Below are 16,721 nucleotides of genomic sequence, written 5' to 3'. Positions count from 1 at the left end.
TTGTTTTTCTAACAATATATCTGCGGTTATTGACCAGCTTTGAATAGTTCTGTCCTTGGGCCTTTTACTTACTTAAAAAAGTTTAAACTAATCAAGGCATGTAGTAGATTGTGTACAACAGCAAAGTTTTGATCATGTTGATCATTTAAAGGCCGTAGAATTTAGCATATCAAACATGATGAGCAATATGAGCAAGAGCAATGGAAGGCTATGAAATGCCCTTTAAAGTATGTCTACATGTTTGGTGTGTGTGTGTGTGTGTGTGTTAACCTGATTCCAGATTTGGGATCGGAGAGTCCTGACAGCAGGTCTCTGGTCCAGTCTTCAAACTGCTCCTGCTCGTATGATCTCAGCTGGTCCTGCAGCTCATCAGAGAAACGGACCAGCGACCGAAACCCAGACAGATCCGAGAGCAAAGCATCTGCCATCTTCAGAGAGTCCTCCACCTACACACACACAGAGATTTACAACTCAAGTCCTTCACCACTTTTAATGTTCTTTTTCAATGTCCTTAAAGGTGAAGTATGTTGTTTCAGCAACACTAGTGGTTCCTATAGGAATTACAGGTACGGGTGCTTGTAAAAGTAGACTACTTCCAGTGAAAGGTCCAACATGTGTGTGCTATGTGTCAAAAGTAAGCAGAAACACTCTGTGTAGTGTGAACGCAAGCGTCTCGCTTTTAAAAAACCCATCCAGCGAATCAGCATTGGGCACATTTTCTGACATGACAGACCACAACAGTTTGAGACTTAACATGAGTTAACATTATAAACTGGTACATGTGTGTGTCTGAACAGGTGCATGATGATGTTTAATCTGTGAAGGTCTAAATGCAATGATTTTTGACCAAAATTGAATGTCTCTTCGCATGTAATGAGTCAGTCATGGTCTCACGCCCTCTGGCTCCGCCTCCTACAGTAGCCACGCCTCACACTCTCACTATTGGTTGAGCTGGAAAGTGATTGACAGATCTGATTCAGATCTTAATGATTTAATGGTGCCTGGGAGGCTTAAGGTTTACACTTTTGGGGGAGATAAACCCATGAATCACACACTAATAGTAGTCAATGAACAGTACACTGAGTTAAGAGAATGGATTTTAACAATCTTACATACTTCACATTTAATCAATAACATTACAGGTGAATATGGTAAAAAAGAATTAACTAATAGATATCACCATGCTTGCATCAGCTGCTTAAACACAGTACATTAAGACCTTTTTTTCCTGAAATGTTGTTTAAATATCCAAATGAGGCATTTTCTAATTAAATATGCACTAAATTGCATAAATTGTCCAGCACAGGAATCAGAACATTAGATAAAACCAGGTTCAAAATTCATTTTGTTGACATATTAAAGGCTTTTATGGAGGGGATTTTTTGGACTTACATTTTACATATAAATCCGGAAAATGATATATGAACAAACCATCAGAATATACACTAGATAGGAATAAAACAGTAAAAACAGGGGTTCTGCCTGTAGTGTCTTAAATGGCTCGTTGAAATGTTGTCCATTAATTAATATAAGCTCATACGCACCTTAAGCAGCAGCTGTCTGACCCACACAATATTGTTGACGACCTCGGGAAGGTTTCTTCCTGCTAGAGGACCGGTTTTCTCTCCTGGCGCGCCGTGACAGCGGCTCTCAAAATCCGCCCGCAGTCCTGCACAACAACACAACTGGCATCAAAAACTCTTCAAAGACCTCTCTGGTGTCTTTCTCTCTTCATAGTATGGCAATCTAGATGGCCTCAGTATTAGTGAGCTTCATAACGTAGTAGACGGTCCTGATGTAGGCATGCTGACTTTTAAAATGCCAAATTTCAGCCAAAATGATTGTTTCAAATCAGTCATGTGTGTGGTTTCGTTTGAGTTAGGATGTAGCTGGCTATGAAGTCAGTACTCAGTGAGCCTGTGTCGTATTGCTCAGTGTGTGTGATCTGACCCTTGTTGTAGTCCAGCAGTCGTGTGAGGAGCGTTTCTCTCTCCGGCTGCAGTTCTTTGCTGATCGTGGGTCGTTTGATCAGATCTCTGTGTTTCTGAAACGCCTGCAGCAGCTGAAACGACGTTAAGAAAAAGAAGTGTTTGTCTGGGAATTTAGTATAAGTCTGGGGTCAAACATCAAGCACACAGACAGTCTGGAAGTTTACAAGGTAAACAATTTGAGCTTTGTTTAAGAAACGTATATGAGATATTTAACTATGCTTTCTGAGGTCTGTCAAATAATCAGTCGTTTATTTTTGAAGGCGGAAAATTCCACCTTAAAGTTTCTCTAATACACTACGCGGTTTGTTTTTGAAAGAAGTGTCTTCTGCTCACCAAGGCTGCATTTATTTGATCAAAAATATGGTAAAAACTGTGAAATATTATTATAATTTAGAATAACTGTTTTCTATGTGAATATATAGTGAAGTGTAATTTATTCCTGTGATCAAAGCTGAATTTTCAGCATCATTACTCCAGTCTTCAGTGTCACATGATCCTTCAGAAATCAGTATAATATGATGATTTAATGCTCAAGAAACATTTATGATTATTATCAGTGTTGAAAACAGTTGTGCTGCTTCATATTTCTGTGGAAACCATAAAACATTGATGAATAGAAAGTTCAAAAGAACAGCATTTATTTGAAATAGAATCTTTTGTAACATTATAAATGTCTTTACTGTACTTTTGATCAATTTAATGCATCCTTGATAGATAAAGGTGTTAATTAATTTAGTTAAAAACCCAAACTTTTGAACAGTAGTGTATGCCCGTGTTTATTTTGTCTATTTATCTTGTATTATCTATTCACTCGCCCTCAATCAGACAGTCTCTCTCTGTCTAAGTTCTTGGCAGTTCTTGGCAAGCGTAACGAAATGACTCAAACAAAAAGCTAAACGTCTGGATACACAGGACTAGTGTGAGTGTGTGTACCTGCTGCGGACTGTCCTGTGCATCTATTATAAAGGTCTTGAGCTTTCCAGCTGCTTCCTGTTCAGCTGGAGAGATGAGCCGATCGAACTGAGACACCGCGGCTCTCCATAAGGGCTAAACACACACACACACACACACATAAATATACAGCTGAGTGATATATCAAATATTCATCATGTGTTTGCAATGGAAGTACAATAGTGAATATCTCGTGCATGTGTGTACCTCAGTGTAAGGGTTGTAGTGTATCGGGTTGAGTCCTGTGAAAGGCTGATACACACGTGCGGCCGAAACCTGCTGCTTCCCTCCGGACAACAAACGCTGCAGTTTCTCACACACAGATCGCACCTGCACCACCTAAAACACACACACACATCATAAGATAATGCACCGGCTTATACCGCAAGGTTTGATAGGTGTGCGGTCCGACCTCCTCCAATCGCTGGGCGAGGCTCTCCAGCCCCTGTGGCCGGTGTTTCTCTCCACTCCACGGATGAGGAGAGTAGCGTTTCCACACCTGACCAGTCAGGCGTTCACAGGCCGCCACCCACTGCTCACAGACAGACACGCCCCCTTTAAGCCCCTCCCTGACTGTGAAATAAGGATCCTCCCACAAGCGCAGCGCATTCAACTTCCTCTGTACAAACCTGCCGAGAGCTCCGCCTGTAAACACACACGCATCAGGAACGTTATTAGTACTCTCTCAAATATATTATTAAAGGGTTAGTTCACCCAAAAATGATGATTTACTCACCCTCAAGCCATCCTAGGTGTGTATGACTTTCTCCTTTCAGACGAACACAATCGGATTTATTTTTAAAAATGTCCTGGCTCTTCCAAGCTTTATAATGGCAGTGGATTGCAACCATCAGTATGAAGCTCAAAAAAGTGAGTCCATCCATTATAAACGAACTCCATATGACTCCGGGGGGTTAATAAAGGCCTTCTGAAGCGAAGCCATGAGTTTGTGTTCAGGAAAAATAAACTAGAATAACATTTCGAGCTTCCGGGCAAACGGCTATACGCAGTCTACTTACTCCTAAAGCGCAACTTATGATGTCAGAATTAGCATAGTGCGTCATGTGTAGCGTAAATATCAGCAGCACGTCGCATTACTCGCATAAGTTGCGCTTTAGACTTACGTGGAATCCGTATGTTTGTTTGGTCGGGAAGCTAGTTATTTTACTTTATAAAGTTATAAATATTAATATTTTTCGTACACAAACTCATGGCTTTGCTTCAGAAGGCCTTTATTAACCCTGGAGCCGCGTGAAGTTCACTTATGATGGATGCAGGGTTCGTACAGATTCCGTAAAATGAAATTCCAGGACTTTCAAGGACTTTTCAAGCACTACTTTGGGGGATTTCAAGGACTTCAATCAGCACTTATCAAACAATATTTTTTTTTACTCAAATTACATATATATATATATATATATATATACGTCATAGAGATCAATCCATTGACCAGCGCTGTCAGGAATGGGAAATCACCTTAACCATTGAAAGGATATTGAAACTGATTTTTTTCCTATGAATATATGATTGACCTGAAGAATGAAAGTTGTATTACATACTTATCATATACTTAATATCATGCTCATAGCTCTATATCTCAGACAGGCTGCAGCGTTAATTTAGCGTGAAAAGATAGTATTTTTTCAACAATTTTTTTTTTTAATTAGGGATGCGCCGATACCACTTTTTTTGTCCGATACCCATTCTTTAATTTTTGGTACTCGCCGATACCGATACCAGTTACCGATCCCTGAATTTTTACTGCATTTGTAATTTTGAAATGTATTAGTAGATAAACCAAAAGAATATAAATCATATTAGTTGGCTTAATTTGTTCATCAAATATATATTTATTTCAGTTATTCTCATGCTTAATTAAGCCTGCTAAATGCATTGTATGAGCTTCTGTTACTGTCACTGTTCATTCTATTGCTCTATCATATTTTATCTTTCATTTAATATCACAGCACATATTTAGAGCTGCTTCAGCAGGGCTCAGTGCTGAGGATTGGGTCAGCGGCACAAATGATTAGATACCAGTGAGATACAACAAAAACTACCAGCCTAATTAATGTGAATTTAAAACATTATTAAAGACAAGTAAGCAATCAGTAACAAAATAAGAACAAATAATCGAATTACAAATTGGACAAATAAATACAGTACAATAGATTAGAACAAAGAAAGGCTACAATTGAAATAAACAGTGTTTTTAGAGTTTTTCGGGTAGATCTTACAGGCACAGAAATTTGAATAAAGTAATCAAATGTGAAAAAAAATGCATCTTCATTACTGTATAAATTATATATAGATAGAGTTTGTTTGTTTTTTTAGTTGAAAAGGGTAGCCTATTTAGTCAAGATCAGTGAGTAAATTATTTGTCCTTTGTTTGATTAACATTAAACAGCAGCATGTTAATTAGACTGCTGTCCCTTTAAGACCGAACGCATGGACCCCATTTGAACATGGTTACGCTCACTTGAGATATAACCGACTTTGTTTACTGGGATACTCACCTAGACAGGCGTTTTTACATAAACTTGTTGTAAAGACGTTGGTTTGCGGAGCGAGTGCTTCGGATGTTTGTGTTTGCGGATTAAACTTCTTGACCTGCAAACGTCCTGTAATAATGTAGGGAGCCACTCATTATACATAAATCAGGTAACAGTTCGTGTTTTACTACTTACATATACAATTTAGTTTCGCTCTCGCTCTCTCTCTCGTCAGTTAACGTTAATAATAAGCTACATGCCTCGTTTTATTTTCTTTGCCACTGACATCCAACTGAACAAACTTTCCACTGACGTCTGTTTAAAGGGATGTGCTCGACCAGCTCGCGCATCTGTGCCGGTGCGCGCTCAATCCAGCGCGCGTTTTCTCTTATCAGCTCACGCACCACAGCTATGTGTTTCTATACACACGCTGCCTGGTAGGCCCAGGGCCGCGGGAAGAGGTTTTTGGTTGGGGGGGGGTCATCACCACTTTTGAATAAGAAACAATCAAGACTATAAAACTCGTCAAAAAACGCGCACACACTCAAGCCACCTGACTGCACATCACATTTTTGACTTTATTGATTCTGCTTTTATTCGTAATGCAATGGACCGGTCAACGGGACATAAATTAATCCTTAAAGGATGGGACTTTATGGGACATTTGCACAAAAAGAATAAATAACTTACCGTAGCCTATTTTATAAGTCGCTCCGGAGTCGCATATCAGTCAAAAAATGCGCCACGAGGAAGAAAAAAACACATATAGCCTAATACGCACTGGACTAAGTCGCATTTTTTTTAGAAATTTATTTCACAAAAAATGTTACAGACAGTTCTCCGCTACGGACGTGAGCGCTCTAAAGCGGCACTAAAAGAATGTTTTAAAACTTTCACAGAGACCTCAAACTAAAAGCACAAAGCCTGTCTTTAAATTTAATTTCGTTTTGTATTAATTGTATCTTAATTTTAATCGATGTTTCATCAACCAATTGTCTGGATTTAATAAATAAGAAGTAAATATAGGCTATTAGAAAATAGATAATCAGGACACGGAGGCGCTGGCGAACCTGGAGCTCGTCTCATAAATGAACCGAATCTCAGCGTAGGCCTATAAGGTAGCCTATTACCTCACAGACCGAAGACATATAGAAAGCTTGAAATGTCTACTTTTAAGCAAAACAATTCAAAACGAAAGAAAACAGACTGCGCTGCTTATGTAATTCGTATGAAATGTGCATTTCTCTCTGGTGCTGCGAAGATCGCGAGTCGTCAACTTCATCTGTCTAGCCGACACTGACATAAAAATTAACTGTTTTATTAGTAAACAATTAAAATGTCTCCTGCTATATTTTACATATTTGCCTGTTCCTTACAAAACACTGACAGTGGGGTTTTTGACTGGGTTTTTTTTTTTTTTTTTTGAGCAGCTGCGGACAAATTCTTTCGACACACACACACACACACACATTACATAACACTCTGCGCTTATGTTTTAAAAAGATAATTTAACATATAAATAACAATTTTTAAATAGCCCACTTAAAGTGTTTATTACAAATAAATGACTAAATGCTAAAAATTAATAAATTTTAATGAACAAACATATGCGTTGCATTTACAATTCTGTGAAAACAGGGGGCGCTACAGCACCCCCAGCACCCCCACTTCCCGCGGCCCTGCGTAGGCCTATCAGTTGTTGGTATCGGAGCATTTTTACGAGTGCGAGTACACAAGCTCGGTATCGGTGCATCCCTATTTTTAATAATTCAAGCACTTTTCAAGTACCTCTTCAAAAATATGGCTGTTTTCAAGGGTTTTCCAGGACTTAAATTTCAAAAAGTCAAATTCAAGCACTTCAAGCACTTTAAGCACCTTGTACGAACCCTGTGGATGGACTCACTTTTTTGAGCTTTAATCTGTTGGTTGCAATCCACTGCCATTATAAAGCTTGGAAGCGTCAGGGTGTTTTTAAAATATAACTCTGATTGTGTTCGTCTGAAAGAAGAAAGTCATACACACCGAGGATGGCTTGAGGGTGAGTCAATCATGGGCTAATTTTCATTTAAAAGTGAACTACTCCTTTAAGCATTGATTATTATTTAGCAACGCTTGATGTACACCTATGACATCCATGAGTCTGATCATGCGTGTCTCGGGATAGGCGGCGTGCTCATTCTGTTTCCACACGTCATCTACTGTCTCACGCGTGCTCTCAATCAGGTCCTGTACCTCCACCAGACTGAAACTATCCAGATTACTGTAGTCCTGAAACAAACACATGATTCAAAGTCCATGGAGGGTTACTTGCTCTTGGTTTTCAAGCATGAAATTAAAATGTATCATTATAAAACAGATTTTATTTAAAGTTGATGTAAACAGCCAGTTCACGGACACTGTGTTATTGGTAACTAAAACTATTAAAACATTTTCGTTCATAGAAATTAAATAAAGTATGATGAAAAAATGTAACTTATAAAACGAGGCAAATAACTGAAATAAACTAAGTTTAAGTTAATAATAATAATAGACGTCCACATTGATCGTGCCAGTATTGTTATTTGTTAACTAAAACAACTAAACTATTAAAATTGTTATTGGTAATGAAAACAAAGCTGAAATCATATAAAATATAAAAATTAGATGAAACATTTTTGAAATGTTGACTTGGTAACTAACTTAAATAAAATTAGTTAAATAATAATAAAGCTAAATGAATAATAAAACAATATTTTAAAACAATGATAAAAATGACAAAAGCACAAAATCATAAAACTTCAACTAAAATTAAAAGGAAAACTGACCGTATAAAAATAAAAGCCAATTCAAAATATGAACAAATGCCATAATAGTATATAAATAATATTACAAAAACACTGGGTCACACACAGACTATGTGTACAGCTAGGCCTGTCACGATAACTACTGTTCGTTGGGTGATATATTGTCCCAGAAAGATTTGCGATAAACTATATTGTTGTCATTTTAAGATCGTTTTATACCACTGAATATATAATCATAATATAACAGCATAATAATGCAAGTAGGCCTACACACTTTCAAATGACAACAAACTTTTCATTCTTAAGAATATTTAGATACTGGAATTGAAGTGTCAAAATAAATAACATATAAATAGCTAATATTAAATACACCTTTGTTAACAAAAAGTGACAAGAAGAAAAAACAAACACACTTGCAAATGCACAAAAAGCAGTTATATGGAGATGGTCATTCTACAGACGTGTCACTGTCCTTCTTCTCTCAGTAAAGTAAGGGTGCACACTGTTGCTGAAAAACACAACCCCTATTTAGCAGTCAGATGTCCATATGAGCAAAGGCAGAGATACCTCAACAGGAAACATCTGCTGCTAAATCTATCTTTCTAGAGGTGTGTTACTTGTGTGCCCCGTGTTTATAAAGCCATGTCATGCTGTGAAAGACACACGCAATGGTCAAACGCGTCCGTCTAGCGCACCTTTACAAAAAACACAATGGAAAAACAGCACAGCGGAACGCATTGTGAAAGTGAAAATGAACCTGTGACTGTGAAACGGCCTTAATGCTAGCTGTGAGCGTGCACCATTTATACATTTACATTTATGCATTTGGCAGACGCTTTTACCCAATTACATTGCATTTCAAGGTACACATTTACATTCTTATCGCAGGGTTTCTGCAGGTGTCTTCAAATTAAATGTAATGCTTTTTAATGCCTTTTTTACATTTTTAATGCCATGACTAACCACGGATGTTATAGTGCTGTCAATCAATTAAAAAATTAACTCGATTAATCACACATTTTTTCTGTGATTAATCGCTATAAAAAACACTTACATTTTTATAGGTTTATATTAGTTTAAATATTTTATAATGTAATAATTTCACAGTTAATCTACAAATGAATGTAGAGACAACATAAAGACAGCATATTTTAAATACTTGCCTAATGGCAAAATGGGACAAAATGCCCACATCACCTCCGCATGACAGCAATTTAGCTCCGGCCGCAAGCAATTACCAAACTGGTTCCGCGTGTTTATCACACTAACGTACACATTTTGCGACAGCAAATAAAATGATTAATTATGAAGGCTATATTCAAATAAATTGATAATATAACATTTTCTTCAAAACTATCTGCCTGTAGGATTCAAATTGTATGCTTTTTAATGCCATTTAAGGCCTTAATTTTCTCAAAATACATTTAATGGCTTTTAATGACTTTTAAAGGTGAACTAAGTAACTTTTTTTACCTTAACTGAACAGCTTCGGAGTCATTGGAATGGTTATATTACTTATTTCGGGTTGAATGGTGGTCGTTTCACACCCCCCTGGTGTCCGTGAGCGGAAAATGCGCACTTGCAACTTTGAGACGGCGGGCCGCTGGCCGCCGCGTCAGGAAGTCTCGCGTGATATCAGGTCTCGCGATGTAAACAATTGCTTTACGGCCAAAAGAAATCTGCTAAAATGCTGTTCGAACCCGAATGAAGAAGACGTTTTAAAGAATGTCCCATCTGCTTTGATGTCGTTGATCTACTAGCCTCTGGTGTCTGAGAATAGCCAACGAGTTTTTACAACAGTGTTGTCAAATATCTATTCCGAAGCTGTGGGGGGAGCTCTAGAGAGAAACCTGCGAGCAAAAAGCGAGAATACAGCGAAGAAATCCCGAAGTTACTGAATGCAGCTTTAATGCCCCGCGGAAACAGTTCTTGCTTGCATCAGTTCTTGCTTTCCCTGGGAATCGAACCCATGATCTTGGCGTTGCAAGCGCCAACGTTTGAGCAACAGGAACAGTGGATTACGGCTTTGAAACCGAATGCATTTGGACTTCTTATTCTAATAGAACGCCTCGTTTTCCCCTGTGGTTGTCCATTACGCTTATGAAGGACCTGTGCTCTGCTTTCGCCTCAAACACGGAGAGCAGATAAGATGACGGAGAGCACTGCGATAGCCAAAATATTGGTGACATTTATTTTTATTTACACATAATGGGCAATGCATGATGATCGAGGTCACGTCCATATATCGTGGGATAAGTCGATGTATTGATTATCGCGACAGGCCTGTGCACATGAGCATCAAAACTCTTAATGTGTGCGTGTGTGTACCTTCTCAATGGTGGTGAAGAGCTCAGTGAAGTGTGCCGCTCGCTCTCTCTCGCTGCTCTGCTGTGCAGAGCGACTGACATCGGCCCAGAAGCAGAACTCATCCAGAGGGGTCGTGATACCTGCACACATCAGCATGGGGACTTTACTCGCACGCAGGGCTTGACTTTCACGTGTTTGCTCATCAGCCACTGTGACTAGTGGTTTTCTAAAGTTACCAGCCACTCAGCGTTTCCACTGGCCACCATTTTGACATCGATACCATGGGGAAAAACTGCAAAATTGATCATTTTTATATTATCTCATAATTTGGCGGCCGGTATATTAGGCTGCTGTCACTTTAAGAGCTGACGCACAGATCCGTTACACTGTTTTATAGCCAATATAGTGTCTTTATGTGCTGCACTTTGGGTGTGAGCAGAAAATCTGCAGGAATGAGTAAAATTATTCTTAATATGCATAATTCCACACCGAAATTCAAGCCCTGTAACACAAACAATATCCATCCGCAGAAAATGAATCGAGTGAGTGAGGAGAGGCGGGTTTGTGTGTCACTCGCTGTCAGAGACATGAGAGAGAGAGAAAGAGCAGCTGGTATCGTGTATCTGTCCTGCGGAAGAGCTTCAGATATTTCAGTATCGATATGTATCATTACACTACATTACACTTAGTTTATTATTTCAGATGACTTCTTTAAAAGACTACAATTGAAAAATATATATTATATAAAATTAAACCCACCAAACTGGCTAGTAGGAGTGACTGCGTTACACGCCACTGATGAAATACACACACATTTGGCGGCTAGCAGGTGTTAGTGCCAAAGCCCTGATCGCATGGAATTTAAATGTATAAAAACTCAAGATGGGAGAACTCACTTGACACATCTGACTCTGAAAGACTCCGTTTCCCAGAATCCTTTGGTGTTGAGTGTCTAAGCACAGAGCCCAGCCCGACCTCGAGATCTGTGAGCAGAGACTGAAGCTTTGAGTCGAACGACTGACTCCATTTATCGTCCTGAAGAGAGCAGAAAACACACACAAAACACATTACAAAAGCCAGCCGTGTAACATGTCCCATGAGTCTAGTAGTAGGAGTAGTGTTTATTTGTCCCCATAGTGTAAGTAGTTTGCAGCGAGCTCACGCAGACATTTAAAGAATCACTGTTGGCATATACAAACAATAAATTAAAACAAATAGATCTAATTTAAGATAACCACTGACCAGACCAGCTGACCATCAATCCACACTAGAAGAATCATTTAAAAATCGGATTTCTTGGGGGATAATAGATAGTTTGGACGTGTTTTCACGCATCGGGGAACACAGTACCGTCGGCCAGATGGCAGTAATTCAAAAGCATAAGATAAAGGATTCCTCGTATCATTCACAATGATATTAGCATTATTCTGCACTGTCTCTTTATACTTGTTAACTTAATTCCCAACAGTTAGCTTGTTCGTAGTCGTAGTGACTTTTCGTAGTGATTTCTGAAGCATTACCATACCAGCAACTCAAACACAACGCCATAACGCTTTCAATAAAAGCCCCATAAAACATCACAGGCACTCTGCTATGGACATTAAAAGACAGTCATTTCTTTAAATCCAGATCATCTGACCTGCAGCAGGACGGGGCCGTAGACCTGTCGCAGGGCCTGGTACAGAGTGCTGATGGGAGACTCCAGCATGGAGGACACCAGGACCGATCGGTGCAGGTTTTCCTCTGACACCACACACGGATGAGGTTTGAAGAACACGAGAACCCTGCCGTCACCCTCCATGCTCTCCAGCTGCACACACACACAACATCAACACACAGTTGCAGAAACAGAGCCTTTATGTTGAGACAGTGTCTGAAGATCTAGGATGACCCACTAACAGTTAGTCAGGGGGCAACCCGTCTTACTTTTCAGTATCGGATTAGGCCAATCTATGTTTAAATGTAACTGAAGTTTAAACGCTGAACCAGGGATGGAAATTAGCACCCGCCACCAGCCAAATGCGGGTGATTTTGTGTAAACTCGCTTCACCTACCGGCCACCGTGGCGGGTAAATAAAAATATACTGTTTCACACAGACGGCGGACACTTTTAGAGGACATAAGTGTACGCTGAAATAATGTCTTTCACCTCAGAAAAACAGACTTTCTTGTCCTGTCACGTCAGCCGTTATCCTGTTCTCGTAGCGAACACTCTTCAATTGCACGCGCAAATGTGGCGGCGCGCGCTGTGTATCGCCTCACTGTATAGACCTTATGTAGCTCCGCCCCTTTTCAGTGCTGTGCTCATTGTCTTTTGACTTCCGGTCTGTATTTTCACAGCGTTTTGCGTGTTTATTAATGAACGGCTCGTTTTAAAATCTTCCCGGTCGATTTACATTTGTTAAGTCATCTGCTTTAAACATTACAGTCCTCATGATAACTTTCGTTAACTTTACATTAAGTAAATCCACTTAAAAAGCTAATTACTCCTGGACAGAAATGCCATATAAATATACAGAGCGACCGCAAAACGGAAGTTAAAAGACAATTTTCCAAAGATGGCGGCGCCCTTGTTTCTCTGGTGCATAAGGTCTATATAAAGTGCAAAATAAACTACGAGCATGCAACGCCGTTACGTTGTAAATTACACAAAATAAAAGTAATGCAGGGATGATTTTCATACTATTCATCAGGAGCAGTTTCCATGGTTCATTAACAGTTATTGTTAATATTGTGTATTCACCATGGTAACTGTCGTTTCCATATTAACCCCAAAATGCCACTTTATTTTTCTTTGTGTTATTTTTTATATTTTTAAATGACTCTAGTGGCTCATACCAACATTGTATTAACAAAAACTAGTTTGGGACTGCTATTTAATAGCTTTAGCATAGGCCTAATGTTTATTTATTAGTACTAGTCTTTACTATTAGTCATATTCTTACAATTTATGTTAAGTAAAGGGGGACAGTACTTGTGTGTGTGGAAATAGCCGGTTTCAATAAAACTACTTGTGACATGTCATATTTGGCTTTGACTTTGACTGAACATTTGCTCTCACTTTGCGGAAAAAATATTGGGATATATATCGTATATCGATATTCAGCCTAAATAATCGGGATATGACTTTTGGTCTATATCGCCCAGCCCTAGTTTCATTGTTGGGACTAAAAACCTAAAACTGGAAGCCATAAAAGACCATGAATCATTCAAATGCCACATCCAGGTAAAAAAGAGAAATATATATAAGAGAGAAAGAAAAAATGTCAGTATTTCATTGAGACTTGAGATTAAATAAACTGCTTAAGTATTGTAGATCTTGTAGTATTAATTTTCACATGCAGTTACACATTGTCGGTTAAAAACAAGAAAGTGGCTGGTAAAAACATTGAGTGGCTGGTAGATCTTGAAATCCACCAGCCACAGTGGCCGGTGGACAAAAAAGTTCATTTCCATCCCTGCGCTGAACGTAACTAAATTAAAAAAAGTAATGAACTCGCTTAAAGAAAAGAAATGTATATCTAACTTGTATGACTAGTCTTAGCGGTTTATGCAAAGCTTTTGCTTTTCTGAGAATGTTTGGGAGCTGAATGTAGAGCTGGGTGATGTGCAGAACATCTGTGATTTATTGAATGTTATTTGAATATTGCGATATAAAATTATGCTAATTGTCGTAAATATGAATGCATGTTTAAATCGGCCATTAAGTTTCCTGAAGATTATATGGATCGGTAGCAATCATCACTACATGAACATGAATCACTGAATTAGTGTTTTGAACTGATTCATTGACATGAACAGGAAGTTTGATTTTATACTATTCTGCTTGTTTTCCATGTTCCTCTTTCTTTAGTGTGTAATGTTGCTGTTTGAGTTCTTCTCTATATCAGTGTCAGTGTTTCTGAAACGCCTCCATTGTAGTCTTGAGTTTCTTCCGGGAACGAACACGTCACAATATTCCTCATTATAATAATTCATACGCAGAATAAAGGGGCGGGGCCTGCTTGAGTTAGTTAGTAGTGTGTTAAACTGGCGGTTATGGTAAGAGCGGGACATTTCCCAAACACACTCGAAGCGCTCGACCAATCACAACACACTGCTCCAGCCGACCAATCAGAGCACAGTGTGCTTTTCAGAGGGAGGGGCTTCATAGAGACAGGAAGTAAACAGAGCGTTACTGACAGACTGGGAAGAGAGGAGCCGCAACAATGGAGAATATGAGGAAAATAATCAACATTCAAGCAGGAAAACATGTTCTAGTAGAGCACGGAAACAACATCAGGACTATATAAAAGGGCATAATAGGTCCTCTTTAAATAACAAAAAAATCTTTCAAACTGTCCATGTCATTGAATCAGTTCAAAACACTTACATTCATTTAAAAAAACGTATTAAAAAGATCACGTAGTAAACTGTGTAAGACAATGTATTGATATATTGGGGCATATATACTGTAATTAAACGCTTGAATATTGTTCTTCCTTGTGTTCATCAAGTGAAAAATCTTAATTATGCCTTAAAAAGGCTTTTGTCTACAGTGACTAAACAAATATTGCTCAGATCAACCTTGTTTGAGAAGTGCAGCTCATCTGCGTGTCTGCTGACGGCGAGCAGAATCTCATTCCCATCATCTAGGAAGTTATCGAGAGGACCGCGGGACAGAGATGCTGGCGTGTCCAGACTGAAGTGGTTCCCCACTGTGGTCAGGATGAAGAGTTTACGGGGGTCGTCTGTCCCAGGAGGCATCTTTCACCTGTTTAAACAACATCACATGGATTAGCAGCAGAAAAACATATTTTCTCCCAATTCAAATTAAACTCGAGGTTCGGGGACCAAATCTGTTCTGTGGGGTCCTAGAGCCTCCGAACAAATCTTTGAGGTGCGGATTGGATCGATTCCTTTCCTAGAGCTCTTCCTGCCCGATTTTAGGGAAAAATAATCTGATCTATTGGAGACGTCCATTACTTGGCACACCGAAAGAACACCACAGACACAGTATAATACACTGGTATTTGTCAGATGAGAAGTTTATCCATGTATCATCTTTATATCTCTTTGAATTCCTTTTATAACTGTTTACATTTTAAGTACTTTTATTTTGTGTTTATTTTAATTCCTTTCTGTGTAAAGCACTTTGAATTACCATAGTGTTTGAAAATAAATAAATAAACTTGCCTTGCCTAAAATCTATGTAATAAATCAGTGCTGTTTATGACAGCATAAAAACATAGATCGAATAATGCATTTATGACCCTCAATATTAATTTCTGTGATACTCGAGTACTATTTTAAGACGACTAAGATTTAATTTTATTTGCAATTTAGCACGAAATATCACAATGCAAAAGCATAATTGCTCTTAGAAATAAGCATCAACATTTAATGTAAACTTCTGCAGCCACATGGCGTATTTATGCATTTTGAGTCATGTTTTCATGGGTTTAACAAACTGACAGATAAAACACGTGACATCTTGAACGTTTACTGAGATTAATTCAGTTTAACACTGTTATCACACAAGCAAATGCGCACTTATTACTTGTATAACGCACAAATACACAAATATAAAGCTTTAAGTATATCATAAGGACAACAAATTAAAGGGAAAAGAGCGTCTTACGGTTTACTGAAGTCAAACTCTGACAGTTTGGCCAGTTCTGCTCAAGGATTAGCACGCTAGGCTAGGCTAGCCTCTGTCTCTCACATGAAGTGAATTTACTCCTGTAAAATAAAATAACGAGCTTCAGTTACACGGAAGGCAGAAGGTTGTGAAGGACACGCTTTGTGTTCGCCTTTAAACGCATTGTCGACAGCAGATCATGTCATTTGTCGGGTGGATGTGCAGGAACAGCGTGAATGTTATGGCGCATTAGCGGTGAAGCTGGCGCGGTCTCCATGGCCACTGCGGACATATCGTTACGTACCGAGTGTCGTGAATGCCAAGCGCGTACGTGTGTTAATGTATTATGTGTTAAAGCGTTAACTAGATTCAATGTTAGGATTTAGGAGTAAAAAAAAACGTTATTGCTTTTTTCTTTATTGCTTTATTAACATTTACAGTCAATCTGACAAAGTACTTAGTACTTAAATCTATCTATCTATCTATCTATCTATCTATCTATCTATCTATCTGTCTATCTGTCTGTCTGTCTGTCTGTCTGTCTATCTATCTATCTATCTATCTATCTATCTATCTA

At 38.7% G+C, this 16,721-nt stretch overlaps 1 protein-coding gene across 1 annotated transcript in view; it reads right to left on the bottom strand.

The window, feature by feature from the left end:
• dync2h1 (dynein cytoplasmic 2 heavy chain 1) overlaps nucleotides 1-16,428 on the bottom strand; it is a 123,592-nt gene extending 107,164 nt beyond the window's left edge. The window contains exons 1-12 of the mRNA XM_084418454.1: nucleotides 16,145-16,428; nucleotides 15,091-15,277; nucleotides 12,164-12,334; nucleotides 11,421-11,559; nucleotides 10,546-10,664; nucleotides 7,558-7,702; nucleotides 3,355-3,587; nucleotides 3,150-3,281; nucleotides 2,925-3,038; nucleotides 1,951-2,062; nucleotides 1,545-1,669; nucleotides 271-446 (exon numbers count right to left, since the gene is read on the bottom strand). Of these exons, the coding sequence (XP_084274580.1) occupies nucleotides 271-446; nucleotides 1,545-1,669; nucleotides 1,951-2,062; nucleotides 2,925-3,038; nucleotides 3,150-3,281; nucleotides 3,355-3,587; nucleotides 7,558-7,702; nucleotides 10,546-10,664; nucleotides 11,421-11,559; nucleotides 12,164-12,334; nucleotides 15,091-15,270 (1,646 nt within the window). The 5' untranslated portion in view covers nucleotides 15,271-15,277; nucleotides 16,145-16,428. The remainder of the gene's footprint in view (nucleotides 1-270; nucleotides 447-1,544; nucleotides 1,670-1,950; nucleotides 2,063-2,924; nucleotides 3,039-3,149; nucleotides 3,282-3,354; nucleotides 3,588-7,557; nucleotides 7,703-10,545; nucleotides 10,665-11,420; nucleotides 11,560-12,163; nucleotides 12,335-15,090; nucleotides 15,278-16,144) is intronic.
• Between the last annotated feature and the right edge of the window lie 293 nt (nucleotides 16,429-16,721).

Source organism: Rutilus rutilus, assembly GCF_951802725.1.
Source record: "Rutilus rutilus genome assembly, chromosome: 9".
NCBI classification, from domain to species: domain Eukaryota; kingdom Metazoa; phylum Chordata; class Actinopteri; order Cypriniformes; family Leuciscidae; genus Rutilus; species Rutilus rutilus.
The sequence above is the reverse complement of the archived record's forward strand: the minus strand, read 5'-3'. Positions and strand labels throughout refer to the sequence as shown.